Source organism: Felis catus, chromosome D4, assembly GCF_018350175.1.
Source record: "Felis catus isolate Fca126 chromosome D4, F.catus_Fca126_mat1.0, whole genome shotgun sequence".
In the NCBI taxonomy this organism is placed as follows: domain Eukaryota; kingdom Metazoa; phylum Chordata; class Mammalia; order Carnivora; family Felidae; genus Felis; species Felis catus.
The window spans coordinates 19,081,670-19,098,937 of NC_058380.1; the positions used below are offsets into that span (position 1 = coordinate 19,081,670).

The following is a 17,268-nucleotide window of genomic DNA, read 5'->3' on the forward strand; positions in this document are numbered from 1 at the left end:
GGATTTTACTCTTCAGTTTGTAACTCTTCCCCTCCAGAAGCCAGTTTCTGAATGGGATGAGACAACTGAAGAGAGCCAAATCCTGTTATCTAGGCAAGTTAGAGCTCTTAGCATCTCAACTAAAGCAGATCCTATGAGAAAGGAGATTAACCTAGATACATTCTAATACATCATTAATCAATTTAGCGGAGGTCTCTTAGAGAGTCTTTGATACATCATTTTAGAAGGCCTGTTCTTTCCAACATTTAGTAGTAAGTCCCACTGACTTTATTTTGCACCAGAAGAGTAATTCACTCCACTTAGAACCTTCCAGTATTACATAACAATACCTTTTGAATAAGACTTTGAAATTATATCTTTTTCTGGAGGTGATGATTCTACTTGAGTTTTTTCTTTGTATCAATTATAAAATGGTTTTTTTGATTCTTTTTTAATTCAGTAACCTGAATGAAACCAATTCAATTTCTAAATCTTTTAGGGAAGGATAAATACTATTAAAATAGAAAATTTAGTACATTTAACTTTAAATCCTTAAATGTTCAGGTAGGTTCACCTGGAGTCTCTCTTCTTCCCAAAGATGTGCAAATAGAGCTTCAACTTTGCAGTAGTTATTAGCTTAGAAGCTGTTTAGCCTTTATTTTAGCTATAGGTGCTAAATTGTAACCTGGAACTCAGTACATGACCTCTGTACTTCTGTGTTAGAGCTCTACCTCATATGACTTCCCCTGGTTACTGTGGACAGCACCCAGAGTCTCAGCATGAGTTGAGCTTAGGAAAGCTCATTTGAGACTTTTTTTAGTGTGTGCTCTAACAGTAGTGTTCTTAGAAAACATTGGTATAAGTTATGAAAAATCTATTTTTTATTGGCCAAATGTCCTATGAAAGAAAGGTGTTCTCTTGCCAAATGAAGCAATTCATTTTCATGCAGAATTAAATTGGAGGCCACTTTGATTCATCCAAAAACAAACTTTCATGTCATCTGTGGAAGGAAGCACCGTGTACTTTTTCTATCAGTCTTTAGTTACAAATTCAAATGAAATTGATGTCCCAGTTACTTTTGATGATGACTCTAATGAATTTTAATGTCAAATTTTCTGTGAAAAATTACCACTGTGAAGAACCCTATAGGAAGCAGTGTGGAGAAAATGTACAGTAGGCATTTTGTGGCACTTCCGGTCTGAGGTAGTTGTTTTAGTTGAAGATCTCATGAAGCTCCAGTGGTGGAATATATAAGCATAGGAGGCTGCATGTTTCTTGTAAAGTTAACTTGTATAGAATTGGCAGGCTATTTCAAATTTTAAAATTGCCAAAAAAGTGAATGTATAATTATATACGTGTAATTGAATTTTTGCTAGATGATCTGGTAGTATAGGTTATATGAATACCAAGGAGAAACAGTGTCATGTATTCATACAAGTATTTTGTTAAATTCTTACTAGTTTTGTATTGGACACTCTTCTAGATCTTAAGATTACAGGTCTGAAGAGAGTAGTCAACATTGCTGTTCATCTTTTCTGAGATTATAACCGTAGTGAACTTTATTCTAGTTATTGGGGACAAAACAAAAGCTATGTTAGAGGCCATCCCTGTCCTGTCAGATCTTCACAGTCTCATTCCTATTGGCTGTTGAGCTGCTTACTAAATGCAAGGCTCTAAGAAACTGTAGGAATCAAAAGAGACAAGATATACCCAACCATCCAAGAAGATAATGATTCCTAGGTATTATATGACACTGGAGCATTGTAAGAGATACGGTACAGCTTGTAGGATATCTGAATCCAGATTACAGTGAGCTGTTAAAATGGCAGCTCACTGTATCTGCTGGACTATATGTAGTTCTTTGGGCTAACCCATTTTGACAATAAAAATTATCTGAGCTATAGCAGTATCTTATGGCTCAGGGCCTGGATTCTAGAGCCAAGTAAACCTGAATTCAGCTCCAGCTTTTCCTTTCACTAGCTTTATAATCTTCTAGTCTGCTTGCCTGGCCGCAATTTCCAAACTGTAAAATGGAGATAATTCTACTACTTAAGAGTTGGTGTTAAGTAGTGTTAGTATCATAACACCAAGATACAACAGTACCTTGGTGTTGGTAACATAGTACCAAGATAACAGTAACCTTGGTGGTGTTGATAGGATTTAAACAAGTAAGGTAATGTATGTGACTGTTAGTACAGTGTATAGTAAGAACTCATTGTATTTTCATTATTCCAGGTGAATACCAGTTGATGCTAGTTCTTGGTCATCATTATATAAATTTTATGTTCTACATTTGTCTCCTTTTTATCAGGATAAAAGCATTAATAAATCTTACCCTTTTTCTTCCTTTCAACATTAATAGAATACTGTAATTAAAATATCACAACCATTTCCACACATTAATTAGTGAACAAACGAAACAATCCTCAGTAACTTGGACTGCTCTGAATTACATACTATTTTGAGAGAAATGTTAAAATGTTTAAAATAAGTTGTTCTTAAGTATGTGTAGCATGATGGGTCAATAAATGATGCTCAGTAGAGGTTCTGCTGGAAATGTGTTTAGAGAGACTTGTAACTATCCACTTAAAATTATTTTTGGCCCTTCTTCTGGAAGGGCCAATTTAATGGTCTTTTATTATCAATGCACATAATTATGTCATGAGCATAATTCTGTCCTTTCTCCAGTCTTTGAGTTGAACCAGTTGATGATAGTTCATATCTCTTAAGGTAGTAGTAGTTTACTTGATTTGATTTTTAAGTTGGCGGGGTTATACTCAACTTTCCTTCCCCATCTAAACTGTTAGCAGAATTTACCCTTTTGATTAACAATCAGAATAGCTCATTAGCTTGGGAGGAGACAAAGGTATGGGAGATTCAGAAAGACCTGATTCCTTACCAGATTTGATGACTGTCACTGAGATTTGAAGTTTTTGTTTTTGTTTTGTTTTGTTTTGTTTTTCACATCAACTTGCCTCACAGAATAGGCCAAATAACACTCCTTCACTGTTGGTTACATTTATTGTGTTAGGTATATGAAATTATTGAGCTTTGAGGTAATGAATTTCCACTACATTTTATCATGAAGCATGGTTGAATGCCTTGTGTCTCCTGGCTAGGGCCCTGAAATCTCTCATGTTTGAAGTGAATTAGTAAAACAGTTTTTATCTCTAATCTTTAATCTGATAACTCTAGGAAAGTTATGCTTCTTGATCACATTTTTCTCTAAAGATACGATTGTTTTGAACAAGTTGTCTATTTACTTCTTAAATAATTGAGAAATGATAGCCTTTACTATTTTAATTTACGATTACCTACCTACATTTTGTTGTTTTTAAAAACAAGCTTAATTTTTTAGTATAATCTGTTTATAGGCCTTTCCTCTTTCCCCATCATCTGCTGACTATTCAAATTAGCCAGTGTATAAAGCTGCTTATTTGTTGTCCAGTAGATTGTCTTGTCTGATAGCATTCTTACTCTTTATTTCTCATCTAGATGAATTTCATTTTCCTCTCATCCTTCATGTTTCTGTCTTTTAAAAAAAAAACAACAAAAACCATTTATACTTCCATGAGACTGTGTGGTCTTCCAAAAGAGCCAGGTACTGATCAGATTTGGGCATTTTTTGTTTTGTTTTGTTTTGTTTTGTTTTGTTTTGCTGAACTGTGTGTTCTTACCCTTTATCCAATTTCCTGAAGTAAATCTCCCATGAATATTAGCACTTTAGATTGTTTGGGATTTAAAGCCTTCCATGTTTGTGATTTATTCCCCGTATCTGTGTTTTCATATTTTGCTTTGTTCTTTTCAGAAATATTTTTGTTATAGAACTTTGCTGATTCATAGCATTTGGATGACTTGAACGTGTTAGCAATATAATTTTCAGCGTCTCTTCTTTTTCTAAAGTATTGGAATTACCTGATATGAAATGTGGATGTTAGTAGAGGGTGACCCTGACACCCCTATCTTATAGGTTCCTACCATCAGTGTATTTCTAGGTTTGCAGTCACTTTGGATTTATTTGTATCTAATAAACTAAGGTCTACATACTCTTCTAATGCAAAAAGAACCTTTTACCAGTAACCATACATTTTAATTATCTATAAATTCTGACAGTTATATGTAACAGTTCCTTTGTGTTCTCAAACGATGATGTGTATTTTAATGAATAAGGCAAAATTTGTTTTTTTATTTTACACCGCATGTTAAATGAGGCTAACATGTCTAACATACTGGCTAATGTACTTGATATTTCAGCCAAATTTTTGTCTTTATGCAAAGGCTCTATATAGTGATTCCTAGCCCTAGTTTTGTAGTTCTTCATTTATTTTAAAGGGTATCACAAATTATTTCAGCAGAAACATTGATACGTAATATCTGTTTGGGAAAGAGGAAGACAGGATATTAACACTGAACTATTTGAACCCTACTAACCTAAAAAAAAAAATCAGCCTGCCTGCACTGCTTTAGCAGCCTGCTTCAGCAACATCCAGCATCAGGGACATTGAAGACACTTTTGAGGTACCATGGGAAACATGTGACTGGCACCATAAGAGGAAACATCATGGTATAGTGAAAAGCACTGGAACTAGAAGGGAAGAAACCACTTTTCTGAGCCCACTTTTGCAACTGACAGTATGACCCCAAGCAAGTCACTTAACTGTAATCTTAGCTAATCACATATGAGGTTGCTTTGAAGAGTAGGTGGGTAAGACACTTACCTGATTCTCCATTATTTCATGTGTATATAAGTTTGTGTTTGGATGAACAGTAACTTTGCTTTAGGTTGAAATTTTTTTTCTGAAATGATTTATAATGATGCTATGAAAAGTAAAAGTCTAAATATATAGAAAACTTATAAAGTGAAATAATTAGGAAATTGTAATCAAAGGCATGATGTTTGTAGATTTTACGGCATGATGGAAGATGATGGTTGATAAGCCATCATATTCTTTCACTCCCATGCTTCTATGGGACTGGGTTCCCTATTCTTCTCTATTCACCTGTTTGTAATGAGTTTTGCTATATAAGGACTTATCTTTGATATTTATTCAAATATATCCATTCTGATAACAGCACAGTTCAGTGTATGTTCAAAATAGGCAGCTATATGACAATCGTGTCCATTTGTCTTTCAAGTGTTGCATCTAAGGTTTTTGGTGACCTCCAGAAAACATAGCATGAGTGACTTTTGGGGGGATTTCTAGCTTTTACTTCCACCAGATGCTACTGTGACTTTTGACATTGGTTTAATTGCTTATATGCACAGGTTACATTTTATTTAAGTTGGGTGTGAAAAGTGGAAAGTATTGCGAAGCAGGCTCATCTACAATGCTCAAATTTAAAACATTAAAATAGAAGCTAGGTACCTAGAGGTAAACCATAGCTTTTAAGCTGTTTGAAGGTTGTGGTCTATTAATGAGGCATATAGACTCTTGACTTACAATAGTGGTGATATTCTTGAGATCAGCATGTGTACTCTTGATTTTTAACCTTTTTTTTTTTTTTTAAGTTTATTTTGAGAGTGAGCAAGGGAGGGCCAGAGAGAGACAGAATGAGAAAATCATAAGCAGGCTCCGCACTGCAAGCACAAAGCCCAGTGTGGGGCTTAAACTCAGGAACCTTGAGATCATGAGCTAAGCCGAAATCCAGAGTCAGACACTTAACTAACTCAGCCACCCAGGTGCCCCTGTACTCTTGATATTTAAACTTGGTTATACAGAACAAAAGAAAATAATACCTTTAAGCTATTTCAAATACAAAAAATAACTGAAAAGTGTGTAACATTAAAAATAGTAGTTTCACTTCTGCCCCCACTATTAACCTTTTCAAGCCCAGAGATAAGTGCTATTACAGTGTAGTGTGTTACCACCAACCCTTCCAGATATGTCTTGTGAATATATAAGTGTACATGTATGTTTTTAGTACCCCCATTCATTCCCAGCAATGTAATTGCTCTTCATTTAATATATGTTGCACATCCTTCTATATCATTATGCACATCTGCATTTTTCTTTCATGACCACATAATGTCACACTGTATGGCTATACTATAATTTATTTAAACAGTCCCCTGTATGATTTTAACTTAGTATTACTGTGAAGATTCTACAATGTATATCTTGGCATAGTTTTGCATAAGATAAATCCTAGCAGTCAAATTCCTCACTTAAAGGGTATTTTTAATTGATTGGCATTTTCTTGATTTTGAGTTGTTGAACATATTCTCATATGTTTATTGGTCAGATTTGTTGCACTTAACACATTTTCCTATTGGTTTACTCAGTTTTCTTCTGTTGAATTGTTCATATTCCTAGAATTCTCTGTTATGAAATTAGCTCCATATCTCTGGATTGACAGATATTTTCCCAGTTTATTCTGTAATCTTTATGTTATTTTACTTTGTTCTGTTTGTTTACTGTTTTGCCACCCAGTAATGCTTAATTTCCAAGTACTTAACAATTTTTTATATTGTTTTATAGACTTTGTGTTTTATATTTAAGGTTGTTTCACTTTAAGGTTATTAAAATGTTACCTTTTCTTGTACTTATATAGTTTCATTTTGTATGCTTAAATCCATGAGCCCCCTGGAATTGATTTGGTATGGAGAGAAATGGGGACCCAGCTTTAGCTAGCATGTTACCTGAAACACCATTTAATAAACATGCTTCTCCCAGTAATTTAAAATGCTATCTGGATTTTATGTATCCCTGTTTTTGGATATGTAGTATTTTATAACGTCCCAGTGTACATTTTGGTCAGTTTCTGGAATCTGTATTCTTTCTGTTGACCCATCTGTGTATTACTGCCAGTGAGCACTTAACCGTTTCACCAGTTGTGCTCATGTCTGCTAGCTTAGTTCTCACTCAGCTTTTATAATTTGTTGGGTATCAACACTTTTTCTCCTAGAGAAATTTTAGTATAATTTTGTCAAATCACTTCCTTTTCTCTCCCCAGAAGACACTAACACACCCTATCCAGGGGTCATATTGTTTTGGCGGGGTGGTAAAAATTGGGGTTGGGGAAGGGAATGACATCACTATTGTAATGAATTTTTCTGTCTAGAATACGACATGGATTTCCATTTTCACGTTTTCTGTTATTCCCCTCAATAGTGCTATAGCTTTTATGACATAAATTTTGCATGTTCTTTGTTAAGTTTATGCATAAATATTTATTTTTTATTATCCTGATAAACAGGATTTTTTTTCCTTCCATTTTTCTATTTGATACTGTGTTTATAAAACAAAGTTACTGGGTTTATATACTTGGGTTTTCCAGACAATACTGTCATCTGCAAAAAATTTCTGTTCTTCCTATGCAATTTGATACTTTTTAATATTTTATATTTTCTTAGAATATGACCTAAGATTATTTTGAAGTCACTTGTTAGCTTTTAATTTTAAGTTAGACATAGCCTAATGGAACACAATTTTCTGAAATCTTTTTATCTCTTTTGGATTTCTTCAATAGATCTGACATTTTGGCTGAATTCTTAACATACCTCTTTTTGAGGGGTCTTAGTCACAGTTACACTGTTTGCCCTTAAAAAGTAATAAAAAATGAAGTAAAAAAAAAAAAAGTAGGCTAGCCCACAATATATTTTAAGTAGCCAAAGTAACTCTGTCCTCAGAGTAAATGATACTTACAACAGAATTAAAAATGATGTGTATTTCATTTATATAATTATTTTTATATTTTCTGGGACAAAGAATTGTTGACAATGTCATGGATAGACAGTGTTTCCACAGTCTTGAAAATAAAGGTTGTTGTATATGCTAATTAGGTCCCACAGTTCGTGTTTGTCCAGAGACACTCTGCTCCTCATTTGTGAATGAGTTGTGAGACTGGGAAAGAAAAGCATGTTTGTAAGGCAGATAGGAAAATTCCAGGGAAGATGCAAGATGGGGCCAATACTAATTTATGTGATACATATGTTTACAATGTGTTAGCATTTACATGTGTTTTTGTACATAGGTGATCAAATACTAGTATGTTTTTTAAGAGAAAATGAATGTGATAGTTTAATAGTAACCTTAACAGGTTCAATTTAAACTCTGTAAGGTCATGACGTTATCTTCCAAAAATCCAGCATTAAACATTGATATAGCTGCAATTGAGTCATCTTGAATAAATCAGTACAAATAGGTGCTTTTAAAAAAGGAAGCAGCAATAATTTTCTGAATATTCAATTATATGATGTATTTACTGTATAAATATGTTAATAATTTTCCCCCATTGAGAAATGGCTTTTAGAGGATCACAATGCATTACTTGCATTAGAATAGAAATACTAATGAAATTCTCACTCTCTCTCACCTTTTTTTTAGGTCATGGAAAATGGAAGATTTGCAAAATACAAGTATTTTACCCATGTCATGATCAACAAAACAGATATGTTAATGATAACTAAAAGGTAACTTTGTTGAATGTAATTTGGTAAGAGGTTAACTGAGAGCTACTTATGAAGGGAAGCAGTTGATATTCACCATTTTTGGCACATAGTCACCCCGATTCCTGCTAACTCTGGTCCTCTTGCTCTACAAGCCTCATCAGAAAACCTTACATAAATTTATGTTCAGCTTTGTGCATGAGTGCAGATAAGTCATAGCCATGCACAAACGTAAATTGTTTAGTATTTTTTCAACCAATTTGAATAATATAGAAATTCCCATAAAACTGTCCTCACAGTACCATTTCTTCCCGCTCTGAAAAAAGTGTACAGTTTCAGATTACTCCAGAAGTCTTCTAGTGATATCTATCCATTAGCATACATAGAGATTCAGTCACATAAGTAAATACATCACTGGAGACAGGTGATTTCTTACGTGGATACTCCCAGCTCCAACCAGATCCTCAAGTAGACCTGTAGATAGAGGTACATGCAAAATTACTCAGCGGCATAGCTTCAGAGGGACTAGTTTTTGCAGGAGTTACTGTTAAACTGCGGGAAAGAGTCAGCTGCTGCAGTATTAAGACGGGGGTTTTGGATGGATGGCACAGAGTGAAATGTGACTGAGGGGGAGAGGTTATGGCTAACTGAAAGAAATTGTCAATAAACCTCTGGTTTTGTTCACTATTGAGAAGGGTGAAGTTGTATTAGCACTTATTAGTTCAAATTCACTGTTGAACTTAGCAGTCATTTCTAACGTTTTTCATACTAACCACTCCCGAGTCTAAAATTTACAACACTATATTAATTTTCTTATTTAAAAGTAACACAAAGTAGAAAATCCACGTGGTATTAGAAGGTATACTTGTAAAAGTTAATCTTCGTTCCATCCTAGGTACCAGTCCCTCTTTTCCCGGTCCTACAGGCCACCATTTTCACCTGTTTCCTCCTTGAAGTATTCTCTGCCTATACAAGCATACACGCATATGTATCTTAACATAAATGGGAATCTGTTACACATACCATTCTGTACTTTAATTTTTTGCTTAAGATCTATGTCTTGAAGATTATTCCGTATCAACATATGGAGATCTTTCTTAACTTGTAAAGGACTACTTTAGCATATAGGTATGTACTAAATTTTGCATCTAAGTCAGTAAACTTTTATAATTGGGGGGCAATGCTTCAAGCATTCTTGTTCTAGCGATTTTCAGTCATCTTTTTATTAACCCTCTCTCCCACTGACGATGCGAACTGTCTGACTCATCAGAGTTAAACAAGAGTCAGTTTATAGATTAGTTTGCAAGATTTAAAAAACTTTTCAACATAATGAATGGATCTCTTTAAAGGAAGTCATATAAACCCTGATAAAGTAAGGGAAGTTAGTCGCAGTTGAGTGAAAGGTGATACTCGTACCTGGGATTTCCTTTATTTCCACGTTTCATATTTGAGAATTAAAGTGTCTTTGAGGGGCGCCCGGGTGGCTCAGTGGGTTATGTGTCCAACTCTTGATATCAGCTTAAGTCATGATCTCACAGTTGAAGGATCAAGCCTGGTGTTGGGTTTGGCGCTGAGAGTGGAGCCTCCCTGGGATCCACCATGTCCTCCTCTCTCGGCCCCTCCCCTGCTCTCACTCAGTCTCTCTCTCTAAATAAATAAATAAACTTACAAAAAGAAGAACAGGTCTTTGAGTCAGGAAAGGGGGTACCAGGAACCTACTACGAGATGAGCCTGTCTTTGACTTTTCACGTGGTTGAGGACCTAGGAGAGGACCATTCGGTTTTTTCCACCAGTACCTGTCATCCAGGATTGGTGAGAAAGGGGAGCAGAGACAGAAGATTGAAGTGATAGATGTTAAGTCCTGATTAGTTGTCCCAACCAGGAGCCAGCTCTTTTCCTTATTGCAGTCCCTTGACTTCAAGTATGTATTACTTAAAAAAACAATCTGCTTGCACCTAGAGTTGATGTTTCAACCAGAAAGAATTGGGGAAGAAAAGCCTTTGAATGAAGGATTAAATAGAATTATAGACCATGCATTTTCATTTCTTGATTCCCCACCCCCCCTCAAAAATGGGAAAACAAGAATTAATTTTAAAAACCTCTTTCTGAGGTAGGTTGGTAAGCCTATTGCATGGAGCTTTGGTAATAAAAACATTTATTCTAAAGCATTAGTTACACAAAAGCTCTCCAAAATATTGGTTAATAATAGGTTCTGTAAGTTTATTTTGTATAAAGCGTCTTACATATTTGAATTTAGAAGTACTTCATTTTTTCTAACTTAGGTATTATGTGCTACCAATTTCCCATAAAACATTGCTTTAGCTACCTCCCACAAATTTTATGTTGTGTTATATTTTAGTTCTCATTCAGTTCAAGACATTTTCTAATTTCTTCTGAGATTGTTTGACTCATGGATTATTTAGAAGTATGCTAATTTCTAAGCATTTAGAAATAATTGTTTCTGTTACTGGTTTCTAGTTTAATTTCATTATGATCTGAGGACATACTTTGTATGATTTCAGTTCTTTTAAATTCCTTAAGGTTATTTATGACTCATAATACAGTCTCTGTTTGCATTATGTGCACTTGCAATGAATGTATATCTTGCTATTATTATATTACTGGATATGTGCCTTTATGTCTACAGTGGGTTCTTTTTTTCCCCCAGCGGTGTCTTGTTTGTAACAAAAGGAACATTTGGACAGCTTACATGTGAGTGGCAGTATAGTTTTGATGAGTTTACCAAAGAGCCCTTCATTGTTCATGGGAGAAGATTACGCATTGAAGCAAAGGTATGTTGAATAGATTTTTTTGAAAACTTGGAACTGAAGATAATAAATTGAAATGGTCCTCCTTTGTAATTTTCCCATCTCTTTTATGGACATTGCTTTGTCTTACTATGGTTTTCCTTGACACCTTCTGTCTTATGCAGGTTTAAAGAAAAGAAAGCTAGGCCAAGAAAAAAATGTGATACTTTATGTGCTATTACATGGACAACAGTGTTCCTGAGATTTCATTTTCTATTCAGTAACAGAACCTCGCTTTCTCACTGCTGTCCAAGACACTCAAATGAGAAATCCATTTGTATACGTCAGAATCTCCAGCAGTTCCATACAAAATGTTTTTCCCTGAAAATCTTACAAAAAGATACTTAAAAAGTTCTCTCTCTCTCTAATAGACCATTGTTGGTGGTTCTTTTTCTTTTTATAGATATTATCTTCCCAGTTCAGTTATAATCTTGAAGGCAGATACCATTTCTTACTCTGCATTGATTACTAGCACAGTGCCTGGTACTTGGATGTAGATAAAATGAATTGCTTGTCTTTTGGCAAATCAGCAGAGACTCATTATACATTGTAAGTTGTAAAGATTGCACTACATATTATATGTGATACAAAGAAATACAAGGTATTTGGCTTCATGGTATTTGACCAGATACCTATGTGTAGGGGGCACTTTGGCATTGGCTGTGCACGTAGGAAATATTGTAAGTGACACAACCAAAGTAAGTTTTGTTCTTTGTTATTTTTGTTGTATTTTGACTTTGAGGAATTTAATTGGCTCCTGTAACTGAAAGTCTTAGGTCTTTATCTGCTAGTTTAGATATGCTCCAATGGTGTCATTAGCGGTTATTCTCTCTCCCTTCCTCTCCTCCATTCTCTCCTTCTTCACCACCCCTGCTTCTAGGTCCTACTTTGTTCAGTGTTGGCTTCATTGTCAAGCCGGCCAGCAGAAGTTCCAGGTTTATATCCTACTAGCTCAGCAGAATGAAAGCATCTCACTGGGTCTCACTGGGCCACCTTTGGTCACATGCCTATTCCTGAACTAATCTCTTTGGTCAGAGAGCGGGTGTGAGCCAGTTGGCCAGGTGAGGGTCATGGGATCACCATGATGCTACCAAGAAGGAAGGGTCAACTCTATCTGAAGTATTTGGAGTGAGAGAAGGTGAGAAGTAGTTACCCAAAGACTCAAAAAGTTGTTGCTGGAAGAAAGGGCAGTAGACACAGGCAGGCAAAAACAACAGATGTTTTCTTGGCTAGTCTGTAGAACAGAACTGCCCCTAGGCCTTGTGTTTAACCATTGAAAACCATTTCTCTAGTCTTCCCACTCGTTCCAAAGACACGAACAGCTCATGAGTAGACCGGCTACTTGTTCTTGAGGATCTTAGACCAACTTACACATTGAGAATTTCTCTGATTCACTCAGAATATGAAAGGCCCTGTGGCCTTATTATTATACAAAGTAATGGGTAGTGGCTATTACCTTCTGCTCTAGCCTGTACTGCTTTCCTGGCTTTTTTCATACCTTTTTCTCTCTCCAAAAATAACCTTCTTCTTACCTTCTTGGTTTCTTTCCCTTCTACTTTTCCTTGAAATCTTTTATCAGTGTATATCCTTTTTTTTTTCTAAGTAAAAGAATCTGATTTCTTCTGCAGTCTGTATTTACATGGATGTTTGAATTACTTAGAGAAATTGTTCAACCTGTGAGACCCCCACATTTCTTCTTCTGTAGCTCTGCCTATAGTTAATGGAAGTAAACTGCCCTCCTCCTGAATAATCCTTTTATTTCTGTTTGACTCTCTCATGCTTACCATCCACTATTAGCTCTCCCCACAAACATTGAACAGAATGCCTAAAGAATGTTAAAAGTAGAGGCCATCAGAAAAAAAAAAGAAAAAGCAGAGGACATTAAGCTTAAGCTACATTCTTACTGCATGACCAATTTAAAATGTCAGAAGTTACATACATAACACACACCCCATACAACACATACGTGTGTATGTATGTACACACATATAGGTAATTTTTTTTAGCTGAGCTCATCATGATTTCATGGCCATATATCAAGAACTATCTGAGAAACTATTTGAGTGGTGGGGGTGGGGGGAAACACTGCTCCCAGACTTATCTCCTCATCCTTTGAGTAAACAAATGGGGGGGGGAGAGCTAAATTCTAACATATCCATTATCATTAAGCTTAAGTTACAGAGCTTTAGCAATTGAAATCTCAAAGCTTTGTAACTTAAGCTTAGTGATAATGGATATGTTAGAATTTAGCCCTCCCCCCCCCGCCCCCATTTGTGTTTGATTCTTCTTGGATTCTTCATTCTTGGCTTTTTTTATGTTTGTTTTTTTAGGTACATAATTTGTGTAAGGTGGACACTTTAAGCACAGATTTATAAAACTGTGGCATTTTAAAATCATATTTCTGCAACTGGATTTTCATTTTAATGAAGTTATTCTGTTTATAGGAACGAGTGAAGTCTGTATTTCATGCCAAAGAGTTTGGAAAAATAATTAACTTCAAGACCCCAGAAGATGCTAGGGTAAAAGCCAACTTCTAGATTTACATTGATTACATTTTGAGTTTCATTGCAAGTTCTTGAAATAAGCAAATGTTGGTTTATTTCCCCACAACAGTGGATCCTCACGAAACTAGAAGAAGCAAGAGAACCTTCCCCGAGATTCTGATGGAGAATACTGCCTGAAGAGAGACAACAATAAATCATTAGAGTTTCTACCTTGTACCTTTCAAAACCAGTCTGGGAAATACAGTACAGAAGTAATTTCAAGCAAATAAAAAAAAAAAAAATCAGTTACAGTCAGGTAAAACAATCAGGTGATTAAAATATTTCAACTCATTGGAGATCCATTTGGTCTTCTAACTTGAATCATGCATATGGTTAAAATTCTAATTACTTTACAAAAGAAACATTTATTTGATGAACCTTAAATACTTGCTCCAAGTAATTCTCTGCAGTGTAGAGAAATTGCCCATATTTCACCCCACATGGAGGTAAATTTAATGTTTCTAGTTCACATTTTAAACTTCTGTCATGAAGTTTATAACTTCTATCTTCAGACTCCCTGAATCAGTGATGGGTAAATGATCAAATCAAACATTGCCTCGGTATCAAAAACTTTAGTGGTGGTTTCTTTAGAAACATGAAGTTCTTTTTACAGATAAATATTTTGGTATTATTTTCCTTATTTTTTTATAAAGGATAGGTTTGAATTATACTTCCATAGCATGACTATGAAAAACATTTTTTAATATACTATAATACAGATTGAGTAATACCCCTTCAAGCTTGAAGCCTTAGAAATACTTTCTCAAGCCAACTTCATGGGATCTACTCTGTTTACCCAAGTCACGTTTTTAACATTGCTGACTTTACAGGAAAATCCCTGAAGCCTTAAAATAACAACTCTCCATTCATTGGAAATATGAAATAAAATTCCCACCATCTTAGATGTGAGTTATGCTTCAGAACAGACAGCCCTTCTTGTAAGTAAATATATGTACCCTAAAGTGTTAATTACCTGTTCTGTTGGCAAAAGATTGGGAATTTCTGCTGTGCTTTCTGTACAGTTATTCAAATGAGAATCACTCTTTTAAAAGCTCATCAGAAAAAAAATCATGGACTGCACATTAATAAAAATAAGGTCATGGGGGGGGGGGGGTTCTTGGTTTTTGTCCAAGATCTTGTAAATTAATATAATATGAATGTACTTTTTCAAGTGAAAGGGGTTGAATACATGACTGCGAACCATGAAGAGACCAATGCAGTGTCTTATTTCGTTACTGAATAATACAGACTATTTGATGCATGTCGTATGTGCCATGAAATTAATATAAACTGTTTCTGGGATTGGAGACTCTGGATAGTAATAATTGTGAAATTCTCCTCAGGGTCCTCAAACCCTTGCTTTGTTGTAAAAGCTAAAATAAACAGCATGCCAGACTGTAATTGTATTTCTTCCTGACCCTGTCCTGCTACTAAATACTTTGATTTTCCTCTGATTATAAAAACACATTGTTTATTATCAGTAGTCTCCCAGTATGTTTTTTTCTTTGCTGAATATAAATTGAATCAAAAGATGACAGATTTCATATCCCATGGTAGCGTGTGCTCGCTCCCTTGATGACTTTTGTTCAAAGTAACATACACATTGTCTCTGTTGCCAAGCTCCTCCACTTTTACGTTAGAATTAAGCCTAAGAGTAGTGGCCAGAAAACTTTGATCAGATTGTCCTCATCCATTTCGAAATGTTGCTTTACTGGAGTTCCATTCAGGACCACTGACAAAGTACCTCATTACCTACCACTGTTGCAGAATTTTTTATCACAGTACCAGGGATTCGTTGTTTTGCCGCTTCGAAGAATCAAGGAGGTGGACACAAAATGAGCAGCAGGCAAAGTTTATTGGAATATGAGATCAGAAAGGAAGAATAGTATGAAAGCTCTCTCTACAGAGAGGGGACATTCGAAAGTAAATGCCTGCAGACTATAGTCAAGGGTCCTTGTGTCATAAGGTTCTGGTCAGCATCCCCTTCCCTTTCCCCTTGTCCCTTCTCAGATTCTACCCTTACTGACTAGACAACTCTAGGTGCTGGGTTGTCCATTCCTGATTGCCTCGACTCCATTGTGTGTCATACTGTCCCATGTATAACATAAGTTTTATGGTTTAGCTAGGTATTTTGAATGTCAAATTCCTGAGGGGGAATCTGAGGGGGAGTAGGTGTGTCTGTTACATTTTTAAGAGGGACCTTACACCTGAGGGGGTTTGCTGTAGTTAAAACACTCCCAGCGTTTTTCCAAAATAATGTGTTTTTCCCCATCCAGGGAGCTCGGGTCCTAACCTTTCTCTCTCTGCCTATTTTATCCTATCTTTCCCTGTTATACTACAGTTTCATGATTTCATTCTCAAAACATACAGGCGCAAAACTTCTTGGGTGTCCCACGGTGAAAGAGTAAACATATTTTTCTAGGATCCTCTGGAGGGCAGCAGGGAATGGGTCTTGTACCTAGTACACATGCAATGCCAGCCTGCCTGTTGTTTCTGTTCCCGTACCAATGAGGACCTACAAATATCTTTTCTTATTCTTCAGTAGTCGTCTGCCCATCAGCACCTCCTATCACTGCCTTTGTTTCTGGAGTAGAAAGACCCCCAATTACAAGAGCAGTGGTTTATCACTTGTCTTAGAAGATTGTCTTCATCTAAATAAAGAACAGCAGATCACTACATAACGTCAGTCTTTTTAGCATAACATTTTACAATTATGTGTTTGATTCTATATTATTTTTTCTTGAATATTAGTCCAGAATCTTAACTGTATTTGAAAATCATCTTCCCTGAATTATATTTAACACTGAATGACTCTGTTTGAAAACTTGAAGCTTCTTAGTTGTTTGGTGGCTACTACCCAATGAGATCCTGAGGATTATGTCTCTGTGTTGTTAGCTGTAGCCCCAGCCCCTTAATTCTAGCACAGTATATTTTCTGCTCTGTGATAGTTGTGTAAAGCCCAAGGCAGAGTGTCTATTCCCTGCTAACTCTCCACTGAAAAAACTATGATTAGAAATAGCAACTTTGATTTCTGGTACAAGAAGCAGCTTGTGATTTCTTCACGTTTACAAAATACTGTCTGAACCCATGAGCATGTGCACTTCTCCAGTGGCTTCCCTGTTACTGTGTATGTATCGGCTGCTTCTTCCCTGGTGTTAGGAAGACCTTCGGATTTTCTCCAGGTTCAGTTTCATACAGCCCAGGTTATTTTCTGGTCCCTAAATAATCATCATCTGCTGTAGGCCGTCCGGGCCTGGAAAATCCTCCTCCATAATCCTAACCCATGACAAAACTGTCCTATGGCCTCCAAATAAATAAGAATTTCTTCTTCTGTTATCATTTCTATCATAATTATCTTTCTCATTTTTTCTGATGATAGTTAACAGTAATATTTTCCCAGTGAATATATATGCATCTAGCTTCTGCCTTAGAAATATGCTAGTATTTTATTCCTACCTAGTAAAAAATAAAGACCCTACTCAGTGCTCAATTTTCTGCACCTTGGTTATTCAGTCATCAATTGCCAGTGTTAAGTGATCTTTCAGGCCAA

At 35.7% G+C, this 17,268-nt stretch overlaps 1 protein-coding gene across 4 annotated transcripts in view; it reads left to right on the forward strand.

Annotated features, from left to right (window-relative positions):
• VPS13A (vacuolar protein sorting 13 homolog A) overlaps nt 1-15,198 on the forward strand; it is a 253,881-nt gene extending 238,683 nt beyond the window's left edge. For 3 of the 4 annotated variants that reach the window (XM_045043176.1, XM_045043177.1, XM_023243363.2), the window contains 4 exons: nt 8,307-8,392; nt 11,037-11,160; nt 13,620-13,694; nt 13,789-15,198. In XM_045043176.1, the coding sequence (XP_044899111.1) occupies nt 8,307-8,392; nt 11,037-11,160; nt 13,620-13,694; nt 13,789-13,839 (336 nt within the window). In that variant the 3' untranslated portion in view covers nt 13,840-15,198. Of the gene's footprint in view, nt 1-8,306; nt 8,393-9,263; nt 9,497-11,036; nt 11,161-13,619; nt 13,695-13,788 lie in introns of those variants that run through there. The other variant, XR_006588872.1, reaches the window with a different exon arrangement.
• Nucleotides 15,199-17,268: the final 2,070 nt, after the last annotated feature.